The sequence below is a fragment of the Schistocerca gregaria genome, chromosome 5, assembly GCF_023897955.1.
Source record: "Schistocerca gregaria isolate iqSchGreg1 chromosome 5, iqSchGreg1.2, whole genome shotgun sequence".
Lineage (NCBI taxonomy): Eukaryota > Metazoa > Arthropoda > Insecta > Orthoptera > Acrididae > Schistocerca > Schistocerca gregaria.
Window position 1 is genome coordinate 108,246,931 of NC_064924.1, and position 18,403 is coordinate 108,265,333.

The 18,403-nt window shown below is 43.3% G+C and overlaps 1 protein-coding gene across 1 annotated transcript in view; it reads left to right on the forward strand.

Moving 5' to 3' along the window:
* The window catches only part of LOC126272086 (hemicentin-1), a 1,030,571-nt gene that overhangs the window by 825,460 nt on the left and 186,708 nt on the right, over positions 1-18,403 (forward strand). The window contains exon 9 of the mRNA XM_049974649.1: positions 12,022-12,200. Coding sequence (XP_049830606.1) covers positions 12,022-12,200 — 179 coding nt within the window. The remainder of the gene's footprint in view (positions 1-12,021; positions 12,201-18,403) is intronic.

Genomic DNA, 18,403 nt, shown 5'->3' on the forward strand with positions numbered 1-18,403 from the left:
GCAAATGCCAAAGGCAGGCGGCGCCAAGACGCGAATTAATATATTTTCGGTACTGCCTACTGCATATGCAATCAAACTTGCATATCTGATGTGCCGCATGAATATTCAGCGGGTTCGGAAAAGTGTTGGAAGTTGTAGGCGGAAGAGATCGTTCCCACCTTCTGGTCTGTGACGCTTTCAGCCGGGGACGCGACGAAAGGAGCGGAGCTGTCAGTGTTGGCAACACTCGGCAGCTGACATTCCTTATCCAGTGTACGTTTTCGCAGGAGTATCTACATCTATACTCTGCAAAAGACCGTGCTCTGTAAGCCCGTTTAGCCGCGCGTTGTAACGCTACCGCTTCCGGGACGGGGAGGTACGCCGACAAGGGTTCTGAATGTGGGTTTTAGGCGGTTTCCCACATTCCACTGGTGAATATCAGGCTGGTATATATGTTACGGCTCAGGTACACGCTACGCAAAAATTTCCTACATTTTCTCACAACTGCACAAATAATTTAGTCTATACACAGACAGACAGGGGTACACTGCTTCTGTTTTAGGGGTGAATAGGAGAATGGTGACTTTCCATGTTTGGTCTCCTTAAAGATTTAAGCATCACCAGCACAGCATTGTGAAATACATGGCGGAGCAGAGGGTACTTTACACTGTACCGCATGTTAGGTAGGTCCGTATGGGTGCGATATGCTGGGATCTTGAACTTTTGTAAGCTTTCGCGAAGTAGTTGACGTCTATTTACATTCGTGTGACAGCTTATGTTCTTCAGCATTCCAGTTACACTCCCGTGTGTCAAGCAAACCTATGGCTGTTTGAAGGGGCGGCGGAAGTAAGTGCTACAACATTTGATCAAAAGTATCCGGACCCCTGGTTGAAAATGACTGGTTGTAGGCGCGCAGTCCGGAGCCGTGCGACTGCTACGGTCGCAGGTTCGAATCCTGCCTCGGGCATGGATGTGTGTGATGTCCTTAGGTTAGTCAGGTTTAAGTATTTCTAAGTTCTAGGGGACTGATGACCACAGCAGTTGAGTTCCATAGTCCTCAGAGCCATTTTTTTGAAAATGACTAACAAGTTCGTGGCGCCCTCCACCGGTAATGCTGGAATTCAATATAGTATTGACCCACTCTTAGCCTTGATGACAGCTTCCACTCTCGCAGCATACGTTCAGTCATGTGCTGGGAGATTTCTTGGGGAAATGCAGACCATTCTTCACGGAGTGCTGATCTTAGGAGAGGTATCGATGTCGGTCGGTGACACCTGGCACGAAGGGGGCGTTCCAAAACGTCCCAAAGGTATTCTATAGGATTCAGGTCAGTATTCTGTGCAGGCCAGTCCATTACAGGGATTTTATTGTTATGTAATCACTCTGCCACAGGCCGTGCATTATGAACTGGTGCTCGATCGTGTTAAAAGATGCAATCCCCATCCCCGAATTGCTCTTCAACAGTGGGAATCAAGAAGGTGCTTAAAACATTAATGTAGGCCTGTGATGTGATAGTTCCATGCAAAACAACAAGAGGTGCGAGTCCCCTCCGTGAAAAACACGACCACACCGTAACACCATCGCCTCCGAATATTACGGTTGGCACTACTCACGCTGGCAGGAGACGTTCACCTGGCATTCGCCATACCTACACTCTGCCAGCGCATATCCACATTGTATACCGTGATTCGTCACTCCACACAACGTTTTTCCACTCTTCAATCGTGCAATGTTTACGCTCCTTACACCAAGCGAGGGCGTCATTTGGCATTTACCGGTGATGTGTGGCTTATGAGCAGCCGTTCGACCGTGAAATCCAAGTATTCTCACCTCCCGCCTAACTGTCATGATGCAGTTTGGAATTCCTGTGTGATGGTCTGGATAGATGTCTGCCTATTACATATTACGACCCTCTTCAACTATCGGCGCTCCCTATCAGTCAACAGACAAGGTTGGTCAGTATGCTTTTGTGCTGTGCGTGTCCCTTCACGTTTCCACTTCACTATCACATCGGAAACAGTGGCCTTAGGGATGTTTAGTAGTGTGGAAATCTCGCGTATAGACTTGTGACTCCAGTGACACCCGATCACCTGACCACGTTCGGAGTCCGTGAGTTCCGCTCACGATGTCTAATGACTACCGAGTTCGCTGACATGGAGTACCTGGCAGTAGGTGGCAGCACAATGCACCTCATATGAAAAACGTAGTTTTTGGGTGTGTTGGAACACTTTTGGTCATATCGTGTAACTCTCAGTTTTAATAAGGATTAGTCTGATCAAGTTATCTGTTGTATATTCGAATGGTCCAAAAGCTGCTAATTACTGATACGACATGTGGCACTAGAATGAGCCCTTTTCTATATTATTTGTATTTTACGTTCAAATTTCGCCTGTAGACACGTCGTTGCGCTGGGATACCAGTATAATTTCGTGCCTTTATGTTCTTGTCTTTGAAATTAATCAGATATAAACATCAATTGATTCTGATTATTCCGGTTGCCTCCTGGTAGAACAACTTAATTATAAATGAAAAGCACAATATCGTGAATGTTCTACATGATTAACTTATTTGATTTACCAGTTTTCCGCTTACAAGGCCATCATCATCAAACTTTAACTGTCTATCATCGACAAAGAAGTTAACAGTATTTGTAAACAGCATTCGAAAAGATGTTTCTCATCTGTAGACTGAGACAAGAACACACACAGCAAGTGTCATCTGTGACAGAGCGTTGGTAGCCTAATTAAATAGGTAAAAAGTTGATCAGTAAATAAATATAAAGAGAGCAAACGATAAGAAACGTATAACACTAAACTCGGTGGATAGTAGCTACATAATAATTTAAATTAAATTAACGACCCCAATAAAATAATATTGTATTTCACAGTAGTACCGAAAAATAGCTTTTTATCTCTATTATTTCACCGTTTTATCTTTATTATTTCGTTAGCAATGCACTGTCAAATATGGCCAATACTGTGTATTTTGATTCCGTACGAATACTGGAACACGTGAGGCAATACTGACCTTACGACTTATCTTAGAAGAAGGATTAAGGAAAGGCAAACTTACGTTTCTAGCATTTGTAGACTTAGAGAAAGCTTTTGACAATGTTGACTGGAATACTCTCTTTCAAATTCTAAAGGACGCAGGGGTAAAATACAGGGAGCGAAAGGCTATTTACAATTTGTACAGAAACCAGATGGCAGTTATAAAAGTCGAGGGGCATGAAAGGGAAGCAGTGGTTGGGAAGGGAGTAAGACAGGGTTGTAGCCTCTCCCCGATGTTATTCAATCTGTATATTGAGCAAGCAGTAAAGGAAACAAAAGAAAATTTTGGAGTAGGTATTAAAATCCATGGAGAAGAAATAAAAACTTTGAGGTTCGCCGATGACATTGTCATTCTGTCAGAGACAGCAAGGGACTTGGAAGAGCAGTTGAATGGAATGGACAATGTCTTGAGAAGAGTATATAAGATGAACATCAACAAAAGCAAAACGAGGGTAATGGAATGTAGTTGAATTAAGTCGGGTGATGCTGAGGGAATTAGATTACGAAATGAGACACTTAAAGTAGTAAAGGAGTTTTGCTATTTGGGGAGCAAAATAACTGATGATGATGGTCGAAGTAGAGAGGATATAAAACGTAGACTGGCAATGGCAAGGAAAGCGTTTCTGAGGAAGAAAAATTTGTTAACATCGAATATAGATTTAAATGTCAGGAAGTCTTTTCTGAAAGTATTTGTATGGAGTGTAGCCATGTATGGAAGTGAAACATGGACGATAAATAGTTTGGACAAGAAGAGAATAGAAGCTTTCGAAATGTGGTGCTACAGAAGAATGCTGAAGATTAGATGGGTAGATCACATAACTAATGAGGAAGTATTGAACAGGATTGGGGAGAAGAGAAGTTTGTGGCACAACTTGACTAGAAGAAGGGACCGGTTGGTAGGACATGTTCTGAGGCATCAAGGGATCACAAATTTAGCATTGGAGGGCAGCGTGGAGGGTGTAAAATTCGTAGAGGGAGACCAAGAGATGAATACACTAAGCAGATTCAGAAGGATGTACGTTGCAGTAGGTACTGGGAGATGAAGCAACTTGCACAGGATAGAGTAGCATGGAGAGCTGCATCAAACCAGTCTCAGGACTGAAGACCACAACAACAACAACTGTGTATTTGTGCCTCAGTCTAGATGAGTCTTTTCCAATGCTATTTATCCGTACTATTCTTTGATGACGACAGGAAAATTGTGATAGGGGTCTTGTAAAGTAAACCGAAACCTGGTTAACCTGAATAAATTAATCCTGTGCAACGTATACAATATTGTGCTTTTCATTTACAACATGCAGTAACCCAAAATGTACATTCGTAGGTTAGCACTTTCTTCAGCCGACCTCTCCATTTTGTACGTTGAGTAACTTTTCTTAGCCTTGTTTATATGCGTCCCATAGAGTTGAGCTACACTTTTGGTGATGACGCACAAGTAATTTGTAAGCATTCTCCTTTGCAGATTGACTGTATTTTCCTAGTATCCACCGAACGATCCGATGTCTGCCATTTGCTTTACTGTGCGTGAGATAGAGCATGTGTGATCATCCCATTTCATATCCCTACAAAAATATTACACCCAGGTATTTTGAATCAATTCAAAGGTTCAGTCGTAACTCACTGGTATTGTAGTCACATTATACCAAGTTTTTGTGCTTTTTGAAGTGCAGAATTTTACATTTCTGAAGATAAGAAGCAAATTACCAATCTTAGCACCGTTTTGAATTCTTATCATTATCTGGCTGAATATTTGCATAGCTTTATTGAATAGGAGACTGTGTCGTGCTTTGGAACATTTTTCAGGCCTTTGCCTCTAACCAGCTCCGTAATAGAAGTCTGATATATTTCCTTATCTCATTTTTATATAATGTCATTCACTTTTCTGTGCTGCAGTCTTTGTCAGAAATTTAAAAAAACACTTCGGAAAAATAAAGCTTTTTCCAAATATGAAAAAAATGTTCCATCGTACAACATGGTCATGTGCCTAGGAACAAATATTCTATGGAAATTTAAAAGGGTTGAAATCCAGAAATGTTGGCCAATAGCTTATTTAATAGTCTATCTGTTGCATTATTATTCTACTACCCATCAATAATCAGTAAGTAAAATCTACGAGTAGTTGAGAAGACGTATTATCAAAAACCATTTGTAGGGTAAATACTTTTTGAAATAGGAGCTGTTAAAAACTAACACAATTTTCAAAATGTTTAAACATTAAGGAAACTTATTTAATTCGCATATATGTATAACATATTCCATTGTAGAAATCCTCCGTGTGTTTAAAGGTACAAGGTGATGCACGTAGTATAGCTTAACCTTCCACTATTTTAAAAAATATTTCGAATTTTGCTCATCATAAAATTCTATAACTGAAGATTCAACGATTTATTCCACATAGCTTTAATATATTATACGTTACTTAAATGAGTAGGTCTGAAAACTTTTACAGATGCTATACTAAACACTGTCTCATGACTCACAACAACAGAAACAGTACAAAATGCTAGAAACTGCTAACGCACATTCCTTCGTGCCATTCTAAAATCAGTCACTAAAGCAGCAGCCACGACATACATGTGTTCCTAGGTACAACGCTCTCCCCTACTACAGTGTTTCATTAAAAATATGTCACAGCCACGCTGACCATAGAGTGAAGTCACTTTCTGAATTCCCAAACTGGTCAGTAGTGTTTAATACATTATTTTACTTGTTGCCGCTTCTCTGTTCCCAACTTTCACCTTGTCCTGCCATCCCAATCTCCTTTTTGGGATTTTCTGGCGGTCAGCGCTCTACACCTGTTTTTGTGTCAGCACCGAGCGAGGTAGCAGACTGCACTCCCAATAGAGAAGCGCGGGGTTCAAATGCCGATAAGGCTACCATGATTTGGATTGTCGCTGGTTACCGTAAATCGACTGAGGCGAATGCCGCGAGGATAGATGTTTGAACACTAACGTTTGTGTAGTCCAGATGACTCTAAACTCAGGGTATGTGTAGAAAAGTATCCAGCAGTTAGTAGTTAAGATCGTTGCAGGGATATGACATTAGCGACGCGCTGACCTCCTCTTCTCCCCTCCCCGTTCCCACAAAACCCTTCATGAGTAACCGCAAAGATCAATGTTAGACCAAACTTAAACAATGCAGAACCGTTACACATGCCAAAATGCCTCTTCCCCGTCAAAGAGGAAGTATAAGAATGCAACTGACATACCTGGAAGCGGGAGGATAGGCGCTCGGGAAATGGGATTTTTACGCCATGACATTTCAGCTTAAATGGGACATTCGGCTTCCATCTAGTCCGCATAGTAATAAAGGACCATAAACCTTCGCCCACATTGCTGACTCGACGAGGAAGCGCAGAACGAAAGAGGAAATGTCGGCATCTCGGCAAAGTCTGCTGCAGGTTAGACTAGATGCACGTTCAATTGTCCAGAAAGCGCGAACACCTCAGATAGCAATTCGCAACTGAATGATGCCGTTGACATGCTGACTAGTGAAATGTACTTCTTCTACACAAGTCTCTCTCTCTCTCTGTCTCTCTCTCTCTCTCTCTCTCTCTCTCTCTCTCTCTCTCTCACACACACACACACACACACACACACACACACACACACACACACACACACGTGCGCGCGCGCACACACACAAACACGACGACACTCACTATTATAAGAGGTACTTTTTTTCTACAAGTGCCGTTTCTATTTTACACAAAAAGACTGCATTTTCAAAACAATTCTTGTTGTTAGAGGGAACCTTATTTTTCAGCACCAAGGAACCCATGCGAAACTTCCGCACTTTCATAGTTTTACATAGTGATTGTCTTTGAAATAAGTGTAGTCGTTGGGACAAGGATTGGGTTCTTGCGTTGGGTTGTTCGGGGAAGGAGACCAAAGAGCGAAATCATCGGTCTCATCGGATTAGGGAAGGAAGTCGGTCGTGCCCTTTCGAAGGAACCATCCCAGCATTTGCCTGGAGCGATTTAGGGAAGTCACGGAAAACCTAAATCAGGATGGCCGGACGAGGGATTGAACCGTCGTCCTCCTGAATACGAGCCCAGTGTCCTAACCACTGCGCTACCTCGCTCAGTTTGGGACAAGTGTAAATGTGGAAATGAAGAGAGAACTTTTTTTTAAAAATGAGCCGAACGATGTGAAATAATAATCACTGATTTATGATACAGCGTAATATATAAATTTCATTGTGTCGAAAAATGTGTTTTGCATTCACAATCTTTGTCCCATCTTGTACGACGGGCAGAGATCAGGAACTGTCAATAGGGCCACGTAACCTATAACTCGACAAACATTTTTAGTTACAGTAAGCATGGTAGGCCGTAGTGGCAATAGGTAAATCGCAGTTCAAGGGATGTGAAAATAAAAAAAAAAGTTTGTTGTTTCGGAAAGAACATTCGTTTAGAAAAATCAACTTGTACGACGGGCAGAGATAATATACTACTGCTGTGGTCACGATTATCTGTGAAAATGCTGTATACAAATTATCCAGCTACTAAGTACTTTGAAACAAACTAATGGTATTTGTAATAAGACAATATGAAAAGGGAGTCTCTTATTCGTGAATAATAATTTAGCTTCGTAACATATAGGTATGAAGCTGGGAGTCCATGATCTCCTTTTGCCTGTGACAGCTAGAAGTCTATTTTATGTTAAAACTTTCCACAAATAATAAGTTTAAGCGCAAAATCGGTATGCAGTGTCAGGAGCTGGTTAAAAAACCTTTCCAACGATACCTCATTCCATCCTTGTACCACCAGTATGTGCTAAGGAAAAGGAATGTTCACTTGAGAAATAATATAAGTGATAATTTAAACAGTATTAAGGCACTTATCGTAACGACCATCCAACTTCAGGATTCTACTCTTATAAAAATCTGACACCTGATTTGCCAACCCCTACTGAACGAAGTTTTAACGTCATCGTGGCTATGAGCACCTGAATGTAACTTCTTTTTTCACGTGCAGGAACAATTGGTAATTACTGGGTGCCAATCAGGACTTGGAAGAAACGATATTTTTGATACAGCTTGACTAAAAGAAGGGATTGGCTGATAGGACACATTCTGAGGCATAAAGGAATGGTTAATTTGGTGACGGAGGGAGCTAGGGGAAGCAAGAATTTTAGACGCAAACCAGTGTTTGAGTACTGTAAACAGGTTCAAACGTATGCGGGTTGCAGTAGATATTTACCTAAAAAAAAATGGCTCTGAGCACTGTGGGACTTAACATCTGAGGTCATCAGTCCCCTAGAACTTAGAACTACTTAAACCTAACTAACCGAGGGACATCACACATATCCATGCCCGAGGCAGGGTTCGAACCTGCGACCGTAGCGGTCGCGCAGCTCCAGACTGAAGTTCCTTGAAGCGCTTGGCCACACCGGCCGGCAGATTTGTACATCAGTTCGACTTTCCAGGGACTATGGCACGCTGCACCATATATTAAATGTTCGTCCACATGTTCCTGTAACGAATAATGCTGTACGTGCTACCAATAACAACCCGCATCACCCCCTCCCTTAAAGAATTTCACACACTTACATAAAACACCTTCATACGCCTGACTACTTTGCAAATGCGCTAATCTGTTAAATATTTGGCGTTAAGCATGTAATGCCATTATGGTTGAAAACACAAAACTTTCTAAGTTTGTTGGTTTTGTTAGCTTCTGATTATCCATTCGCCCATAGGCTACTGAAAAAGTCAAAACCAAAAATGATAAAGCTTAGAAAATGTTTGAAATTATGTTTAAAGTTTGTTGTAAGTCGCTAAGTGCTCTAATTATAAAACACTGGCTGAGTATATTCTGGGTAATTTGCCCTCCGTTTTAAGCAAAAGCTAGTTTTCTAACACTTCTCAATGTTTATGACGTAACATCCTGAACTATGTGTCGTACAATTATATATATTTGATTGTAATTCCTTGTTGTAAGTGGATAATTTGTGTAAATGTATTTCGAAAAGAATTTGTGGGAAAGAAGTAATAAATAAAAACTTTTTGCCACAGTGTTAAGTTTTACTGCATGAAAAGTGAAAATGTAGTAAGCCATAAACTTTTTTCCATTCATCTTTTAGGGTGTGAGGTGTGGGTAGTCAGAAGTTTCTTAAAGGTTTGACATAATGTATATAGTTTGTTAGAAGCTGCGAAGTGTCCTCATACTCAAGTACTGGATGAACAGAGTTTGGATATTTGTGCGCCAAAAGTTACGCTGCCTCAAGATATCTACAGTTTCTAACTTCACTACATGACTTACTGTGTTAAACCTTTAACGTAATATTATACCTCTTAATCAGTAGATTATTTTAAACTTTTATATTCGCTTAATAATTGCATGAAATGCTGAAAGTCAGATTTTTGCACCGCTCGAAACTGTTAGATAGGCAACTTGCAACAGTGACCGTATGACGATTTTAGTCGTTTAATAATATAAGCAGTGCTGAACTATAAACAGTGATGAACTCAACTGTAGACACTATGCGTACGATTGATTATTGTTTCTCAAGACAGCGCCACCAATGTCGATGAGGCAAGGAGTGATTTGCTATGAAGGATGAGCAGCTTCCATGCACATTGTTCGTAAAATACCTCGGCTACCTAACATATCCATTTCCTGGCATAAACAAGCAGACGCCGTCAGAACAGCCGATGGAGGCCCAACGGTAGCACCTACCGGACGCCGTGTCATCCTCCGTCCTTGGGCGCCACGAGAGGCGTACACAGAGGAGCATGTCGTCAGCACTCCACTCTCCCGGCCGTTGTCAGTTTTCGTGACCGGTGCTGCTACTTCTCCATCAAGTACCTCCTCAATTGGCCTCACGAGGGCCGAGTGTACCCCGCTTGCCAACAGCAGTCAGAAGTCCTGAACATTGACCCATCCAAATGCTACCCAACCACGACAGCGCTTAACTTCGCTGACCTGAATGCATGGGAACTGTGTTAACACTGCGGCAAGGCCGCTGGCATCCATTTTCTGGCAGTGGTTCCTTATACCAAGGTACTTAGTTTAGAACCAGTACGGTGTGTATATTTTGGACTCTGAATGTTGGCACACCCTGTGCAAAGTTCAGTTCAGTCGTATGAGTCCTTCTTCACGTTCGATCGCGGTTCGATCGCGTCCGCATTGTTACTTTGTCCCAAGAAGGGCTCTCAACAAGGAAAGTGTCCAGGCGTCTCGGAGTGAACGAAAACGATGTTGTTCGGACATGTAGGAAATACAGAGAGAGACAGAAACTGTCGATGACATGCCTCGCTCAGGCCGCCGAAGGGCTACTACTGTAGTGGATGACCGCTACCGACGGATTATGGCTCGGAGGAACCCTGACAGCAGCGCCACCATGTTGAATAATGCTTTTCGTGAAGGCACAGGACGTCGTGTTACGACCCAAACTGTGCGCAATAGTCTGCATGATGCGCAACCTCACTCCCTACGTCCATGGCGAGATCCAGCTTTGCAACCACGACACCATGCAACGCGGTACAGATGGGCCCAACAACATGCCGAATGGACCGCTCAGGATTGGCATCACCTTCTCTTCACCGACGAGTGTCGCAAATGCCTTCAAACAGACAATCGTCGGAGACATGTTTGAGACAACCCGGCTAGGCTGAACGCCTTGACACACTGGCCAGCGAGTGCAGCAAGGTGGAGGTTCCCTGCTGTTTTGGTGTGGCATTATGTGGGGCCGACGTGCGCCGCTAGTGTTCATGGAAGGTGCCGTAACGGCTGTCCGATACGTGAATGCCATCCTCCGACCGATAGTGCAACCACATCGGCAGCATACTGACGAGCATTCGTCTTCATGGACGACAACTCACGCCCCCATCGTACACATCTTGTGAATGACTTCCTTCAGGATAACGACATCGCTCGACCAGAGTGGCCAGCATGTTCTCCAGACGTGGACCTTATTGAACGTGCCTGGGATATATTGAAAAGGGCTGTTTGTGGATGACGCGACCCACCAACCACTCTGAGGGATCTACGGCGACTCGCCGTTGAGGAGTGGGACAATCTGGAGGAAGAGTGCCTTGATGAACTTGTGGGTAGTATGTCACGACGAATACAGGCATGCCTAAATGAAAGAGGACGTGCTACTGGGTATTAGAGGTACCGGTGTGTACAGCAGTGTGGACCACCGCCTGTGAAGGTCTCGCTGTATGGCGGTACAACATGCAATATGTGGATTTCATGAGCAATAAAAAGGACGGAAATTATGTTTGTGTTGATGTCTATTCCAGTTTTCTGTACAGGTTGCGGAATTCTCGGAACTGAGATGATGCAGAACTTTTTTGATGTGTGTAAGTCATCAGAGTAACTTGCGTCCATGCGCCTTTGTTAATAGTCAGTAAAGAGAAGTTTGTTTTTGGTGACTGAAAGTAAAATATACCGAGCGACGTGGCGCAGCGATTCGCACACTAGACTCGCATCGGTAGGACGAAAGTTCAAACCCGCGTCAGATTCAGTGTTTCCCTGGTTTTCCTAAATCGCCCCAGGTAAATGCCAGGATGGTTCCTTTGAAAGGGCACGACCGATTTCCTTCCCCATCCTTGACATAGTCCGAGTTGTGCTCCGTCTCTAATGACCTTGACGTAGACGGTACGTTAAACCCGCCGGCCGGAGTGGCCGAGCGGATCTAGGCGCTACAGTCTGGAACTGCGTGACCGCTACGGTCGCAGGTTCGAATCCTGCCTCGGGCATGGATGTGTGTGATGTCCTTAGGTTGGTTAGGTTTAAGTAGTTCTAAGTTCTAGGTGACTGATGACCACAACTGTAAAGTCCCATAGTGCTCAGAACCATTTGAACCATTTTGAACGTTAAACCCAATCTTCCTTCGTTCCTTAAAATAACATAGACATTTACCGTCAGTAACCAGTCGACAAGTTTTAGGAAGAACATACTGTAGAGTTCTGGCAGGGAACGTTGCATTTGCTTGGTAGTGCTGTGCCTGATGGTGAGAATGGGGCTTGGTGTTGTGCGCAGGTACCGGGACAAGCAGCTGGTAGTGCTGAACGCCGACCACTACGAGGGCGGCACCACCGACCAGACGACGCTGCTCATCAAGAACGCGACGCGATTCGACCAGGGCGTCTACGAGTGCGGCCTGGAGAACGACGTGGGCGCCGAGAACTCCACCAACAGCATCAACGTTTCCGTCTACTGTGAGTACCACAGGGCATGCAAGCGCAGGTTGGGGTAGTCCACAAATACACACACACACACACACACACACACACACACACACACACACACACACACGCCTGCTTATAGCTTTTCTTAATTCTTCAGGGATGATTTTGAGGACTTCATCACCATCTGCGTAAAGTTTTCCTAGTGGTTCATGTGTTCTATTATATAATTGACTATAGTAATTCTTATATGCTTTAGAATTTCTTCCTTTTCCATTATGCGTCCATTATCAGTGTCAATTGCTATGATTTGGTCTGACAATTGACATGTTCAAGTTTACAGGGGAGGAAACAGAGAAACATCTGGCTAAAGTCTTTACTTTGTGTGTACAGAACGGCAGCATCCCAACCTGCTTGAACAAAGCAAACATAATCTTACTAAATAAGAAGGGAAGTATTCACGATCTGAGGAACTACCGCCCCATTAGATTACTTTCTGCTATACATGAAGTTGTTGTGTACATAGTTCCGCGTAGTCAGCACGTACACAACTTTCCCACTAGAGCGCAGGAGCAGCGCTCGTCCGTTTCCGCACTACGAGATGGCGTTGCCATAGAGACGGACCAAATTCTGCTTCTGCCGATCCGCGTATTAATATATAACGCAGCCAATGAGATTGCTGCTTACATAGAACCTTTTCTCCTCGCGGATCACACTCGCGCAGTGATACATGAACGCACGAGGTATTATAATGAGTGTATAGACCTCCGATTAGTCAGTCTGTACCAGTCTGCATTAGTCTGTACGAGTTCTACATTTGTCTGTACCAGTCTATAGTCAAGTTTCAGTCTGCGCCTAATAAGATTACCATATTCCTGTACATAGCCATGAAGATATGTGTATAGACACTTTTGTCAAGTATCAGAGATATATGTGGGAATAAGATTAACGTACAAAGGAACTTCAGATTGTCAATTGTAAATAGCATCCAGAACCAAGTTAAATAATTTTATGCTTGTTATTATTTTAATAAATGTGCGTGAAAATTAATCAAGTTTTGTTTAAAGTTGGTCATCGCTACTCTAAGCGTGCAAGTGGCATTTCTATCGTCTGACCTAACGGCAGAAGATAAACACTCCACAAAAAGTCCACGAGACATATTGCTGACACTCGCTGGTGTGTGCACGGAAGGTCTTACAGTACGCTCACCACAAAAGTGTTCACTAAAGTCCTGATAAAACGCATTAAAATGGTAGTGGAGACTGCACAGCCCATAGAACAAGCTGGATTCCACAGTGGTTTCAGTACAATAGACCATATAAATACACTGCGTGAGGTAATTAGTCGAGCAAATGAGTATGAAATGCCACTATGCAGAGCTGTCATTGACTTCGAAAAAGCCTTTAATTCTGTCAGCCAAACTGCAGTCATACAAGCACTGGCCGAGCAAGGAGTGGAAACAAAGTATATGAACATATTGTGCAACGTTTGTGACATGTCTGTAGCGTCTATCAACATAAGAAAAAACAAGTGCGAATTTCCCATTGGAAAAGGTGTAAAGCAGGGCGATCCTATGTCCCTGAAGTTATTTATAGCAGTTCTCGAGATGGCTATGTCCAAAATTATTTGGAACAACAAAGGATAAATGGTAAAAGGCTCACCAACCTGAGATTTGCTGACGATATACTGGTCTTAGCTAACAGTAAGATGGAAATGCCGTCCTCTATAAAAGACTTAACAGATCCTTGTCAGGAAGTTGGATTTGAAATAAATCACTCTAAAACTGAGGTTATACGTAAGAAGTGGGCAGCTGAAGGACAATAACACTGAACGGCAACATCCTAAATAATGTTACAGAATACGTTTATCTGGGGCGATTAATTGACACAAAAGGGGATTTGAAATCTAAAATTTTTCGTCGAATTAAACTGGGTTGGAGGGCTTACGGAAGGAATGCAACACTTTTCAAATCTAACATGCCAGTCTACTTAAAGAAGACAGTTTTTGATCAGTGTGTCCTATCGGTTTTAACGTACGGGTGTAAAACTTGAAGTTTAAATGAATTTTTCAAAAGGAAATTTAGAACTGATCAGAGAGCTATGGAAAGGTCAGTGTTAGGTCTCACTAAGAAAGATCGACAGAAAAGTGAAGACATACGATCAGTAACAAGAGTAAAAGATATTATAGAGCGAGTTAAGACTCTAAAATAGCAGTGTGCAGGACATATTGCACGAACAAAGGATGGAAGATGGTCAAAATAAGTTTTAGAGTGGGGTCCCAGAGAAAAACGAAGACCACCACGGAGAGCACCTGATCGCTGGGATAAGGAACTCAGTAAAATTGGCTTCAACTGGCAGAAGACTGCAGCGGACAGGGATGAATGGAAACATTTCTTAAAATGTATTTAATAACATAAAGAGGCTAGATCATGTTTAGGTTGAATTAGCTGAACAATAAATAAATATATGCCTGACAAAGAAAGTGAAGCATCCAGAAGACATGGTCACATGTCAGTGTAACTTCGTACACATACACACGATCAGCGAGTGTGTGCATCATTGCAGTTGTAATTCTGTGTGACGGGTACAATGATCATCAGAGTGTACTGGTGACGTTCTTGCTTTGTGTTGTTACCAGGCCTGGTAGAATATATAACTGGTGTAAACAGTGCCACGTTTTCTGTCCACATCCTGTGCCTAGGTGCAAACCACAAACACAGCAGTAGTTGTCAAAAGCTGGGCACTGAACGTAAACCAGTAGTGAAACCAAGACAGTCTAGAAACTCAGCTGGGTCGTAGTCGCAACGGTATGTTGATCAATTAAGAGCTTCATACGGCAGGGCACAATGGAAGACAGACTGGCCGGCTGCCTCTCAAGTGGAGCGTGCGAACATCCCCTCACCGATTTGATTCATACTTATAGAATTTGTAGGGCATAACTAGGACTTCAACATACAAGGTTACAATTATTGGACCCTATTAGAATAAAAAACGAAAATTAGTTACAAACTACGGGGTGCACATTTTATTCAACAGATAAACGTCACTAGAGATGCTCCTGTTTAGGTTATGGCATGTTCGAGATGCCTACCAGCGGCGATGATGTGGCGCAGACGAATAACGAAATTCTGCATGACCCGCTGAAGTGTCGGGACATCGATGCTGTCTATGACCTCCTGAATCGCTGTTTTCAGCTCAGCAACACTTTTGGGGTTATTGCTATACATCTTGTGTTTAACGCCACAAGCCGGCCTGGTGGCCGAGCAGTTCTAGGCACTACAGTCTGGAACCGTACGACCGCTAAGGTTGCAGGTTAGAATCCTGCCTCGGTCATGGATGTGTGTGATGTCCGTAGGTTTGTTAGGTTTAAGTAGTTCTAAGTTCTAGGGGACTGATGACCTCAGAAGTTAAGTCCCATAGTGCTCAGAGCCATTTGAACCATTTAACTCCGCAAAAACGAGTAGCATGCGTTCACATCCGGAGAATATGAAGCCAATAGAGGCCACGCCTCTGGGTACCCACAGCCAGTATGCGGTCCCCAAAGTGCTCGTCCAGGACATCAAACTCCCTCCTGCTTCGGTGGGGTCGAGCTACGTCTTGAGTGAACCACATGTTATCGAAATCAGGGTCATTTTGGATAATGGAAATGAAATCATCTTCCAAAATCTTCACGCACCGTTCGGTAGCCACCGTGACATCAAGGAATGTCGCACCGATTATTTCAAATAGTTCAAATGGCTCTAAGCACTATGGGACTTAACATCTGAGGTCATGAGTCCGCTAGACTTAGAACTACGAGGGCTATCCACAAAGTACATTACGTTTTGAAATTAAAAATAAATAAAGTATTGGAATTTTTTATTATATACAGATGAAAGCCACACTTAACTACAACTTAACAACAACTTTTCTACATAGTTGCCATTTAAATTAAGGCACTTATCGTAGCGATGGACGAGCTTGGAAATTCCTTCGTCGTAAAATTCGGCCGCCTACGCCTTCAACCACGTGGTTACTTTTTCTTTTGGGACCGAAAAGGTGTGATTTTTGTGGATTTCCTGGAAAGAGGCACTACAATAAACTCTCAAAGATATTTCCAAACTCTGCACGACCTCGGAAGAGCAATACAAAACAAGCGCAGGGGAAAGTTGGGCTCAAAGATTTTGCTGATTCACGACAACGCCCGGGCCCACACGGCAAATGCCACTCGTGAGGTTCTCGAATCTTTTAAGTGGGAGTTGTTTCCTCATCCGACGTACAGTCCCGACCTGGCACCGAGCTACTTCTACTTATTCCCAGCAATGAAGAAGTGGTTGGCTAGGAAGCGTTTTGATGACGACGCACAGCTTCAAGAAGAGGTAACCACGTGTTTGAAGGCGCAGGCGGCCGAATTTTACGACAAAGGAATTTCCAAGCTCGTCCATCGCTGCGATAAGTGCCTTAATTTAAATCGCAACTATGTAGAAAAATAGTATTTAAGTGTGACTTTCATCTGCATATAATAAAAAAATTCCAATACTTTATTTATTTTTAATTCCAAAACGTAATATACTTTGTGGATAGCCCTCGTACTTAAACCTAACTGACCTAAGGATTTCACACACATCCAGCTAACCTAAGGACATCGCACACATCCATGCCACAGGCAGGATTCGAACCTTCGACCGAAGCGCCTAGAACCGCTCGGCCACAGGGGCCGGCCATCTACAAACCAATGTCGGTGTTGACGGGCCCACTCGAGGCGTAAAGCTTTGTGTCGTGCAGTGATCAAGGGTACATGGGTGGGCCTTCGGCTCCAAAAGCCCATATCGATGATGTTTTATTAATGTTCTACCGGATTCCTGATATTCACGGTACCCTCGTTAAATAGTCGTACGGCAAAATCCCAACTTCATCGCTACCTCGGAGATGCTGTGTGCCACCGTTCGTGTGCCGACTGTAACGCCACGTTCAAACTCACATAAATTTTGATAACCTCCCATTGTAGCAGTAGTAACCGTTCTAACGACTGCACCATGCACTTGTTGTTTTATACAGGGTGTTACAAAAAGGTACAGCCAAACTTTCAGGAAACATTCCTCACACACCAAGAAAGAAAATATGTTATGTGGACATGTGTCCGGAAACGCTTACTTTCCATGTTAGAGCTTATTTTATTACTTCTCTTCAAATCACATGGAATGGAAACACACACCAACAGAACGTACCAGCGTGACTTCAAACACTTTGTTACAGGAATTGTTCAAAATGTCCTCCGTTAGCGAGGATACATGCATCCACCCTCCGTCGCATGGAATCCCTGATGCGCTGATGCAGCCCTGGAGAATGGCGTATTGTATCACAGCCGTCCACAATATGAGCACGAAGAGTCTCTACATTTGGTACCGGGGTTCCGTAGACAAAAGCTTTGAAATGCCCCCATAAATGAAAGTCAAGAGGGTTGAGGTCAGGAGAGCGTAGAGGCCATGGAATTGGTCCGCCTCTACCAATCCATCGGTCACCGAATCTGTTGTTGGGAAGCTTACGAACACTTCGACTGAAATGTGCAGGAGCTCCATCGTGCATGAACCACATGTTGTGTCGTACTTGTAAAGGCACATGTTCTATCAGCACAGATAGAATATCCCGTATGAAATCATGATAACGTGCTCCATTGAGCGTAAGTGGAAGAACATGGGGCCCAATCAAGACATCACCAACAATGCCTACCCAAACGTTCACAGAAAATCTGTGTTGATGACGTGATTGCAGAATTGCGTGCGGATCTTCGTCAGCTTGATTGTGAAAATTTACAATTTGATCACGTTGGAATGAAGTCTCATCCGTAAAGAGAACATTTACACAGAAATGAGGATTGACACATTGTTGGATGGACCATTTGCAGAAGTGTACCCGTGGAGGCCAATCAGCTACTGATAGTGCCTGCACACGCTGTACATGGTACGGAAACAACTTGTTCTCCCGTAGCATTCTCCATACAGTGGCGTGGTCAACGTTACCTTGTACAGCAGCAACTTCTCTGACGCTGACATTAGGGTTATCGTCAACTGCACGAAGAGTTGCCTCATCCATTGCAGGTGTCCTCGTCGTTCTAGGTCTTCCCCAGTGGCGAGTCATAGGCTGGAATGTTCCGTGTGTAAAGGAACTGAAAATATTGTGATTTAATCGCAGAGGTGCTGAAAAATTGTTCCAGTGACACACCAGAGAAATATCTGGTAAACTTTTTATCTTCGAGAG